General features: G+C 41.2%; 1 protein-coding gene across 1 annotated transcript in view; it reads left to right on the top strand.

Moving 5' to 3' along the window:
• The window catches only part of PKHD1 (PKHD1 ciliary IPT domain containing fibrocystin/polyductin), a 785,044-nt gene that overhangs the window by 433,934 nt on the left and 338,549 nt on the right, over positions 1–12,561 (top strand). Inside the window, exon 48 of the mRNA XM_077281797.1 lies at positions 9,002–9,200. Coding sequence (XP_077137912.1) covers positions 9,002–9,200 — 199 coding nt within the window. The remainder of the gene's footprint in view (positions 1–9,001; positions 9,201–12,561) is intronic.

The following is a 12,561-nucleotide window of genomic DNA, read 5'->3' as shown; positions in this document are numbered from 1 at the left end:
CCCAGAAAAGGCACATCTGGAAGATGCGCCTATTCTGGCACTTGGCCACTCTCTTCCCACTCCCTGTAGCGGTGGGATATGGGGTAATGAAGGGTTAATGCCACCTTGCTATTGGAAGGTGACATTAAGCCAGATTAATAATGGAGAGGCGTCAATTATGTCACCTATCCATTATTAATCCAATTGTAGGAAAGGGTTAAAAAACACACACACATGATTGAAAAGTATTTTAATGAAATAAACACAGCGGTTGTTGTAATAATTTATTGTTCTCTCATTCCATTTCCAGACCCTCGCTTGGGAAAACAATAAATGCACAAGATACATACCTTCTGATGTCAGATCACTTCCCACGATGTAATCCATCTGAAGGGGTTAACTAATATTACAGGCAGGAGCCCTGCTAAATGCAGCTGTGCTCCGTGCCTGTAAGCCCCGGGTGCTGAAAGGAAAGCAGTGATCTGTACTTACATTGAGTCGCGGTGATGCGCCCCTGCTGGATGTTCTCATGAACTGCAGCCTGGGAACTTTTTCCCACGCTCCAGGTCATATGAGGACATCCAGCAGGGGGCGCATCACCGCGACTGAAGGAAATGTAGGTCAATTACCTACATTTCATTCATTCGCCGGGGAATTACAAGCAGGAGCACACCGCTGCATTTAGCAGGGCTCCTGCCTGTAATATTAGTTAACCCCTTCAGATGGATTACTTTGTGGGACGAGATCTGACAGCAGAAGGTATGTATCTTGTGCGTTTATTATGTTGCCAAGCGAGGTCCTGGAAATGGAATGGGAGAGCAATAAATTATTACAACAACCGCTGTGTTTATTTCATTAAAATACTTTGTAATCATGTGTGTGTGTGTTTTTTAACCCTTTCCTACAATTGGATTAATAATGGATAGGTGTCATAATTGACGCCTCTCCATTATTAATCTGGCTTAATGTCACCTTCCAATAGCAAGGTGGCATTAACCCTTCATTACCCCATATCCCACCACTACAGGGAGTGGGAAGAGAGTGGCCAAGTGCCAGAATAGGCGCATCTTCCAGATGTGCCTTTTCTGGGGTGGCTGGGGGCAGATGTTTTGAGCCACGGGGGGGCCAATAACCATGGACCCTCTCTAGGCTATTAATATCTGCCCTCAGTCACTGGCTTTACCATTCTGGCGGAGAAAATTGCGCGGGAGCCCACGCCAATTTTTTCCGCCATTTAACCCTTTATTTCAGCAGCTACAGCGCTGAAATTTTGCACATACACACTACTAATATTAGTAATGTGGAATATGCAAAAAAAAAGGGGATATGATATGGTTTACTGTATGTAAACCATGTCTCATATCCTGTCGGGTTTGTGAAGGAGAAATGAGAAGCCGGCAATTGAATTACCGACTTTTCACTAACACCGCTGCGTATTTCTCGCAAGTCACACTGCTGGTCCGTGTGGAATCCGTATTTTTCTCGCCCCCATAGACTTTCATTGGCGTATTATTTGCGCAGTACGCTGACAAACGCAGCATGCTGCGATTTTGTACGGCCGTAGAAAGCCGTATAATACTGAACCGTAATATACGGCTAATAGGAGCAGCCCCATTGAGAATAATTGTGCCGTATGTAATGCGAGTTTTACGGACGTAGTTTCTGCGCTCTTACGTCCGTAAAACTCGCATGTGTGACCCCAGCCTTATACTCCAGAGCTGCACTCACTATTCTTCTGGTACAGTCACTGTGTACATACATTACATTACTGATCCTGAGTTACATCCTGTATTATACTCCAGAGCTGCACTCACTATTCTGCTGGTGCTGTCACTGTGTACATACATAACATTATTGATCCTGAGCTCCACTCTGAATTATACCCCAGAGCTGCACTCACTATTTTGCTGGTGCAGTCACTGTGTACATACATTACTGATCCTGAGTTACATCATGTATTATACTCCAGAGCTGCACTCACTATTCTGCTGGTGCAGTCGCTGTGTAAATACATTACATTACTGATCCTGAGTTACATCCCACATTATACTCCAGAGCTGCACTCACTATTCTGCTGGTGCAGTCACTGTGTACATACATTACATTACTGATCCTGAGTTACATCCTGTATTATACTCCAGAGCTGCACTCACTATTCTGCTGGTGCACTCACTGTGTGCATACATTACATTACTGATCCTGAGTTACATCCTGTATTATACTCCAGAGCTGCACTCTCTATTCTGCTGGTGCAGTCGCTGTGTAAATACATTACATTACTGATCCTGAGTTACATCATGTATTATACTCCAGAGCTGCACTCACTATTCTTCTGGTGCAGTCGCTGTGTACATATATTACATTACTGATCCTGAGTTACATCCTGTATTATACCCCAGAGCTGCACTCACTATTCTGCTGGTGCAGTCACTGTGTGCATACATTACATTACTGATCCTGAGTTACATCCTGTATTATACTCCAGAGCTGCACTCACTATTCTGCTGGTGCAGTCACTGTGTGCATACATTACATTACTGATCCTGAGTTACATCCTGTATTATACTCCAGAGCTGCACTCACTATTCTGCTGGTGCAGTCGCTGTGTAAATACATTACATTACTGATCCTGAGTTACATCATGTATTATACTCCAGAGCTGCACTCACTATTCTTCTGGTGCAGTCACTGTGTACATATATTACATTACTGATCCTGAGTTACCTCCTGTATTATACCCCAGAGCTGCACTCACTATTCTGCTGGTGCAGTCACTGTGTACATACATTACATTACTGATCCTGAGTTACCTCCTGTATTATACCCCAGAGCTGCACTCACTATTCTGCTGGTGCAGTCACTGTGTACATACATTACATTACTGATCCTGAGTTACCTCCTGTATTATACCCCAGAGCTGCACTCACTATTCTGCTGGTGCAGTCACTGTGTACATACATTACATTACTGATCCTGAGTTACATCCTGTATTATACTCCAGGGCTGCACTCACTATTCTGCTGGTGCAATCACTGTGTACATACATTACTGATCTTGAGTTACATCCTGTATTATACCCCAGAGCTGCACTCACTATTCTGCTGGTGCAGTCACTGTGTACATACATTACATTACTGATCCTGAGTTACATCCTGTATTATCCCCAGAGCTGCACTCACTATTCTGCTGGTGCAGTCACTGTGTACATACATTACATTACTGATCCTGAGTTACCTCCTGTATTATACCCCAGAGCTGCACTCGCTATTCTGCTGGAGCAGTCACTGTGTACATACATTACATTACTGATCCTGAGTTACATCTTGTATTATACTCCAGAGCTGCACTCACTATTCTGCTGGAGCAGTCACTGTGTACATACATTACATTACTGATCCGGAGTTACATCCTGTATTATACCCCAGAGCTGCACTCACTATTCTGCTGGTGCAGTCACTGTGTACATACATTACTGATCTTGAGTTACATCCTGTATTATACCCCAGAGCTGCACTCACTATTCTGCTGGTGCAGTCACTGTGTACATACATTACATTACTGATCCTGAGTTACATCCTGTATTATCCCCAGAGCTGCACTCACTATTCTGCTGGTGCAGTCACTGTGTACATACATTACATTACTGATCCTGAGTTACCTCCTGTATTATACCCCAGAGCTGCACTCGCTATTCTGCTGGAGCAGTCACTGTGTACATACATTACATTACTGATCCTGAGTTACATCTTGTATTATACTCCAGAGCTGCACTCACTATTCTGCTGGAGCAGTCACTGTGTACATACATTACATTACTGATCCGGAGTTACATCCTGTATTATACCCCAGAGCTGCACTCACTATTCTGCTGGTGCAGTCACTGTGTACATACATTACATTACTGATCCTGAGTTACCTCCTGTATTATACCCCAGAGCTGCACTCACTATTCTGCTGGTGCAGTCACTGTGTACATACATTACATTACTGATCCTGAGTTACATCCTGTATTATACCCCAGAGCTGCACTCACTATTCTGCTGGTGCAGTCACTGTGTACATATATTACATTACTGATCCTGAGTTACATCATGTATTATACTCCAGAGCTGCCCTCAGGGTCTGGTCAAGGTTTATTGGTGCCCTAAACTGATGAAGCTGATGCACCCACCCAATGAACCCTCATCCTACAAATAAAGGAAAGGGTCAGAGACTAAAGTTAAAGGTGCCCTAACGCAACCCCCTCCACTGGGTCAGGTAACATGCTGGGTTGACTACTTCCACTTGAATTGTTACCTTTTTCACAAAATAATATTTATTTATGTTACTCACTTATATAGGCCATTAATTCCACAGCGTTTACAGACCTGATTGGCACCATAATGGTCTCACAATCTAATTTCGCTATCATTGTGTCCTTGGCGTGTGGGAGTTAACCCAGAGCAAATCAACGCAAAAACAGGGAGAACATACAAACTTCTTGCAGATGTTGTCTTTGTTTGAACCCAGGACCCCAGTGCTGCAAGGCTGTAGTACTAACCATTGAGTCACCGTTCTGTATTATCATTCCATCAAAAGAAAAAAAAGTGATGTAGTCAACAAGAGTGGGTTTTCAAAGTCAGTATTCCTGTACTGAAGGTGGTTCTGGTGCCATATTCCTGTACTGGTGGTGGTTTTTGGTCTGCAGATCATATACTGATGATGGTTCTTGTGTCATATTCCTGTTCTGATGGTGGTTCTGGTGATGTATTCATGTTGTGATAGTTGTTCTGGTGCAGTATTTATATAGTACTGATATGGTGTATTCATGAAGTGTTGATGGTTCTGATGCTGTTTTCATCACTTGAACCATCATCCGTACATAAATATAAAACTAAAATCATCATTAGCATAAAAATAGAACATCAGAGCCATAGATCGTACATAAATACAGAACCAGAGTGTTAATCAGTATATAAACAGGTCACTAGAATCACCATCAGTACATGAATACATCACTAGAACTACCATCAGTACAATAAAGAGTCACTAGAACCTCAATCAGTACATGAATACATCACAGTAACCACCGTCAGTAAATAAATACAACACCAGTACATGTATACATAACCAGAACCACCATAAATACATGATTACATCTCCAATCATAGAAAACCAATCAACTGAAATGTCAAGTCAGGCCCATATACATTTGTATCACATAAACCTACAACTCCCAGTATATTCTTAACAATGGTAAGGAGATGCTGGGAGTTGTTGTTATCAGTCTTTATCAGACCATGGACCATACAGGAACCACAGTACTGATGACTGAGACGTAGTCTGTATCATATCAACAATTAAACATTTACATCCAGGTACCTTATGGGTGACATCTTCTTATTGAGTCATTTCTTTCTTTTCGTCTCCATCTTGTCCCTTGTCCTGACACCATGATGACTTTTCACATCCACAGCTCAACTCTCCAGATTTCCTGTCCTCCAGTCTTCTGAAGTTCATTCTCATACAGTGCCCTTAAAAATAAGAGTGTAATGTTAATGCCCTCTATGTACAAATATGCCCTAAATACGCCTTCAATGGTACATGGCCTCCACATATGCCCAATATAACCACCACACCGTCCACCCTTATGAACCACAGCCTTTACCGTGGCTGTCCTTCTCCAATGTTTTCTCTTATCCTCTCTATATCTCCACACTGCATCCCTGCCATGCTAACCTATCTCCATACCGCACCCTCATTTCATGCTGCCCCCTCTCCATACCCATTATGTGCTCCCTTTACACATTCTGCCCTCATGCCGCCCACCATGTTGTCCTCTCCAAACTGTACCCTCTCCTCACACTGTCCCCCTTCACAGTATTATGGTCACCACAGCTGCCTATACAGTATATCCACAACAGCCCCCCAATATACAGTATGATGTCCACCACAGCCCCCCAATATACAGTATGATGTCCACCACAGCCCCCCAATATACAGTATGATGTCCACCACAGCCCCCCAATATACAGTATGATGTCCACCACAGCCCCATATAAAATATTGTCACCACAGACCCCTATACAGCGACAGTCTCCTATACAGTATGGTCACCACCACAGCCCCCATTACAAGAATGGACCCCACAGCCCCCTTTACAGTACGATGTCTACGCAGCCTTCAGTATAATGGCCCCCACAGTCCCCTATACATTATGTTGTTGCCCACAGCCCCCTGTGTAGTATGATGCCCCCTACATATCGTATATAGTATGGTGTCCCTACAGCACAAGTATAATGTCCCCACAGCCAGCCCCTGTTATGTCCCCACAGCCAGCCCCTGTTATGTCCCCACAGCCAGCCCCTGTTATGTCCCTACAGCCAGCCCCTCTTATGTCCCCACAACCAGCCCCTCTTATGTCCCCACAGCCAGCCCCTCTTATGTCCCCACAGCCAGCCCCTCTTATGTCCCCACAACCAGCCCCTCTTATGTCCCCACAGCCAGCCCCTCTTATGTCCCCACAACCAGCCCCTCTTATGTCCCCACAGCCAGCCCCTCTTATGTCCCTACAGCCAGCCCCTCTTATGTCCCCACAGCCAGCCCCTCTTATGTCCCTACAGCCAGCCCCTCTTATGTCCCCACAGCCAGCCCCTCTTATGTCCCCACAACCAGCCCCTCTTATGTCCCCACAGCCAGCCCCTCTTATGTCCCCACAACCAGCCCCTCTTATGTCCCCACAGCCAGCCCCTCTTATGTCCCTACAGCCAGCCCCTCTTATGTCCCCTCTGCCAGACCCATGCCTTTCTCTTCAGCCAAACTCACAAATGACAGACACGAATACAGTTGAGTCTGGGAAGGTAACACTGGACGGGCACAGGATATAGAGAGGTGTGCGCGGTGTCAGGACCGGCACTGATCTCGTGTCCCCGTGACTGAGCTGAACGCCTAAGATGCCGGGCATTATTTCCCCCCCATAGTGCGCCCCCATCAGGGAGGCAGAAGGTAGCGCCCTGAGCAGGTGCCTAGCCTGCCTGCCCCTCGTCCCGGCCCTGCCTGCACTCACTATTCTGCTGGTGGAGGAGCTGTGTTATGCTGATGCTGGGTTACGTTCTCAAGAGGTGACACCCGAAGCTTCCAGATATATAGATATTTCATATACGGATAGACACAAATGGATTCGTTGAAAAATGCCAACAGAATAGTGATTTTTGGAGTACGTCTATCAATGTATGAAATGATTTCTTAAGCATAAGAGCAAGGTTGTGTTAAAGACATTATTTAGGATCGAGAAAATAGTGATCTGACGAGTGTGTGAAATAAAATGGAATTATTATATTCTTGTGATATACGTATTGTTTTACTAAGCGTGCGAATAAAGTTGGAAAAAAAGTGCAGAAAGCCAGCAATACTTCTTTTCCCCACTAGATGGTGCAATGTTCTGCCATTGAAAGGTCTGCTTCCTTTTTGTACTGAGTAGTTTGTAGACTAGGAGAAGGCAGGATTCTTGTCTGGAAATGTGCAAATGAGGAAAGATAGATTCCAAGACAGATCAGACAAGTGCAATGCGAGGAAAGCATCTCAGATAGCTGGGGCTGATATTATCAGGCTGGGAAGGTCCCGCTTTATTGGTCCCTTCCCAGCCTAAAGATGCAAGCCAGCAGCAGCCCCAGAATTGAATTCGCCAAGTCTGGGGCTTTTCCTTTGCTCTTACCATTTGCCCTGGTGCAATGGCAATCGGGGTAATGGTATTTGGGGGGTTGATGTCAACTTCTCAACAATCACAGCTGCTGCAAAGCCCGGGGGTTAATAAAGGAGAGGCGTCTATCAGACTCCCACATTACTATGCCAATAATAATAATAATAAAAAAGAACAACACACAGAAAATACTTTATTTGAATAAACACTCCCCACGCTTTTGCTTGTTCATCAATGTCAGTCCAGGGAATCTGATGAAGTCAAGCAATGGATACTTGATAAACATAAAAAGAGAAAAAGAAAGGAAGACACTTTCTCTTGTTCACCGATGTATTAGAAAATAAGGGTCCCACACAGGTCCGGCGTAGTGCGGCGCTTCCTACAACATTCCTCGAATCCATCCCTAAAAACCTATCGTTCTGAGGCTCCATAGGCTATTAACAGCAGCCACGCCTGTCTCCAACTGTGCTCTGCGATAGATAGATAGATAATAGATAGATAATAGATAGATAAAGGATAGATAGATAGATAGATAATAGATAGATGATAGATAGATAATAGATCGATAGATAACAGATAGATAATAGATAATAGATCGATAGATAATAGATAGATAACAGATGATACATAGAAGATAGATAGATAGATAGATAGATAGATAACAGATGATAGATAATAGATAGATAAATGATAGATAGATAGATAGATAATAGATAGATAATAGATAGATAAAGGATAGATAGATAGATAATAGATAGATGATAGATAGATAATAGATATATAATAGATAGATAATAGATCGATAGATAACAGATAGATAATAGATAATAGATCGATAGATAATAGATAGATAATAGATAGATAACAGATGATACATAGAAGATAGATAGATAGATAGATAGATAACAGATGATAGATAATAGATAGATAAAGGATAGATAGATAGATAGATAGATAGATAATAGATAGATAGATAATAGATAATAGATAGATAATAGATCGATAGATAATAAATAGATAGTAGATATATGATAGATAAATAATAGATAATAAATAGATAGATAATAGAAGATAGATAGATAGATAATAGATAGATGATAATAGATAGATAGATGATAGATAATAGATAGATAATTGATAGATTGATAGATGATAATAGATAGATAGATAATAGATAGATAATAGATAGGTAGATAATAGATAGATAACAGATGATAGATAGATGATAATAGATAGATAATAGATAGATGATAGATAGATAATAGATGGATAACAGATGATAGATAATAGATATTTCACGGTGATGTTGAGAGTTATTTTATCCTTTCTCTCCTTCTCTTGCAGTACTCGGCCACTTTCGATGATTTTGCTGCAGGGAGTTATCTGTATATTCGGCACACTAATTTGCCGCGTGTCCTTACTATTTCCGTGATGTGTGGATCCGCTGTCGGGAGGCATCTCCAGTCTATTCCTCCAGTGCCTGCAGATGGCGCTGCCTGTGATTGGTCCTTTGACAGTGAACGTGGCGTCCTGGTGTACCTGGGTAATGTGACCGCTCTGAGTCCTGTGTGATGTGTGCCCGTGTCATGTGTCATCCATAACCCTCCGGCCGCTGTGTGGGGCCCCGTGGCCCGCGGGCACTTGTGCTTTTTTGGGTTGGTTTAGCACTGAGCCATCTTTGGGCCCTATAGCCTGACCTCTGCTATCAAGTAGCAAACTCTACTCTGCACCTTTTGACAAGCCTACAAGGGGTCACTATAGTAAAAGTAGGGGTATCGTTCACGCCTAACGTTTGTTATTATTGTAGCCTCGGCGCCTGCCATGTTTGCACACATGAAGCATGGACTGTGGCGATCGCAGATTCACATTCCTATAGGAACTAATAAAAACTGTTAAAACACACAAAAAAATAGTTTGGAAAAAAGTATAAAGTCCTTCACTTCCCAACATTGACATTGCAACACCGAGAAGGAAAAGTTGTGGAACGTTGGAGATCACAGGACGATGACGTTACTCATCTGCAAATGGTGAAAAATGGGAACAAGATCATTGAAAAGTTATCGATTTATTGAGCGCAGAAATCCCGGCACTTCCAGCCTCAGCTGCTGTCAGTGATGACAATAATGGTCATCTGAGGAAGGTTCTGCTGCTGAATGTACCTGGGCAAATCATCAAGATCCGCTGCTGGCAGCTGCTGTGTAATCACCGACCAATGACGTCCCAGATGTGCTCGATGGGAGACAAGTCTGGAGACGCTGCAGGCCGTGGTTGCCTGTTTAGTCAGTAGCATGAGCAACATATGGTCTGGTGCTCTCATGTTGATGATAGGACTCCTAGCACACTCTGGGGAAATGGCCGCATCACTGGTTTCACCATCAAGTCAATGTGGCACTGAGCTGGTGATGTGTAAGGTGCACAGGGCGGCAGTCATGGTCGAGTGGCTGCTGCGTTCCCACACCCTGGCACCCCACAAGTAAATAGTGTCCCATTTCCCTTTATGTTGTGGGTGTACGTTATAACACTCACGGTTTGGACAGAAGACTCCGCAGTCTCCATGTTCCCGGAGCCACGAACAGCCACATACTGAACAAGAGACTAGTGATGAGCAACGTGCTGGGATAAGCTGTTATCTGAGCATGCTCTGGTGCTAATCGAGTGTCTTCGGCGCACCTTCGCGCCTGCATGTGTCGCGGCTGATCAACAGATGCAACACATGTGGGGATTGGCTGTTTTAATATTATTATTATTATCACTATTAATTATTTTTGTTTTTATTATTAGTAGTATTAGTATCGCTAGTAAATGTTATTATTATTGGTAGTATTACTAGTAATTATTATTAGTAGTAGTATCTTTATTAATTATTATTATTATCAGTAGTAGTAGTAGTATGACTATTAATTATTTTGTTATTATTATTAGTAGTAATGGTAGTAGTATCAATATGAATTAGTAGCAGTAGTAGTAATAGAACTAGTAGTAGTATCACAAATTTTTTTTGTATTATTAGTATTATTATTAGTAGTATGGATATTATTATTATCATTATAAGTAATAGTAGCGCTAGTAATACAAGTAGTATTATTAGTATTAAATCTTTTTGTTATTATTAGTATTATTATTAGTAGTAGAAGCAGTATCAATATGAATTATTGCAGTATTATTATTAGTAGTAGTAGTAGCAGCAGAGGTAGTAGTAGTATCATTATTGATCATTATAATTTTTATTATTAGTAGTAGAAGTAGTAGTATCACCTTTAATTATTAGTGTTATTATTATTAATAATAGTAGTAGTTGTAGTACTACTAGTATCACTATTAATTATTTTGTTATTATCATTATGATTATAATTATTATTAGTAGTAGTAATAGTATCTTTATGAATCATTATAATTTGTATTATTATTATTTGCAGTAGATGTATCACTATTACATATTAGTTTTATTAGTAGTAGTGATAGTAGTATTATTACTATTTATTTTGCTATTATGAATAGTAGTAGTATCTTTATTTATCATTATTACTATTATTAGTAGCAGTAGTATTATCACTTATTATTATTACTATTATTATTATCATCACTATTTATTACATTACTAATATAAATAATAACAATGATGACATTTCTACAGTAATTAATATCATTATGATTTAATGCGGTAATAATAATAATAATAATAATAATAATAATAATTACAAAGATATGTAAAATAGAAAAAAAAATACAACTCCAAATAGGACATAAAAGTAAAACAAATTTTACAACAACTTTATAAATTTTTACAATTTTAACACAAAAGAGTCAGCGTCTGTTACTTTTATGTTCCCAGTTATATTAAAGCTGAAATATCTTAAATGAAAAAAAAAAATAACAATAATGAAAATGAATGTCAAAACTACCAAATCACTGGGAAAAAAAAAAATCCTTTTTCGCTTTTTTTTTTTCCCCCCAATTTTCTGTTATTTTTAGTTACATTAATGCTATGATATAATTAGTCAGCCAAGTAATCCAGTTTACAAGCTTTGTAGAATTCTTCAGCTGCCACTCAAGGAGACGCCGCAGGCCCTCGCATTACTCCCCCCGATCCCCATCCCTCATCCGTGTTACATGTGACTCAGTCTCCATGACTACTGGCTACATCTGCTGACACCCCGCTCACTATTTACTGCTTAATTAAGAATTTCACGGCTCAAACCTTCGCTGCCTTCGAGAACAAGAACTTAGTGTTGGAGAAATTCCACATGCACAAGGAAAGTCGTTTTATTTTTTTTTTTATTTTTTTATTTTATTTTTTTTGTATGAAGACCTGTCGGTGCGACGGCACATGTAAACGTAATAAAAGTAAAAAATAATAATACAAATAAAAATGCAAAAAAATAAAAAAAATTGGGGGAAAAATTCCCTTTCGGCAAAGCGAGATGCCATCCTTCCATCAAAAATCATTATATGGGCCAGGGATAATGAGCGTGCAGGATATAAGAAAAAAAGAGGAATGTTTGCTCCAGTTGCGGAGAGAAGGCTGGAAGGGCTCGCAACTTCAAAAGCGCCGCGGCCAGCCTTGTCAGCAGGCTTATAAAGCTTCGTTTGTTCCCGTTTGACTTATGCAAAAAAAAATAAAAATTAAATAAAAAAAATCTGGTATGTTTTAGAAGCCCCCATTTCGCCGACGCAGGTTCCCTCTCGCCGACGGATTTTGTGCGTCAGCAGTTAAGGCAGCTGGGCCCAAAAACGACATCAGTCAAAGCGTATAATCACTTGACTCGATGTTAACAATGGTACTTGTAGGGGGGCGGCCGGGAGGGAGGCGTAGATTACAATAGGAACACAATTATTGCAGCTGCTGGGAGGGTTATAATTCTTCATATAAAAAGCATGAGACCTCATGAGCGAGGAGGGGAGAG

Source organism: Ranitomeya variabilis, chromosome 2 (genome assembly GCF_051348905.1).
Source record: "Ranitomeya variabilis isolate aRanVar5 chromosome 2, aRanVar5.hap1, whole genome shotgun sequence".
In the NCBI taxonomy this organism is placed as follows: Eukaryota; Metazoa; Chordata; class Amphibia; order Anura; family Dendrobatidae; genus Ranitomeya; species Ranitomeya variabilis.
This window is presented reverse-complemented; position numbering and strand designations above follow the sequence as displayed.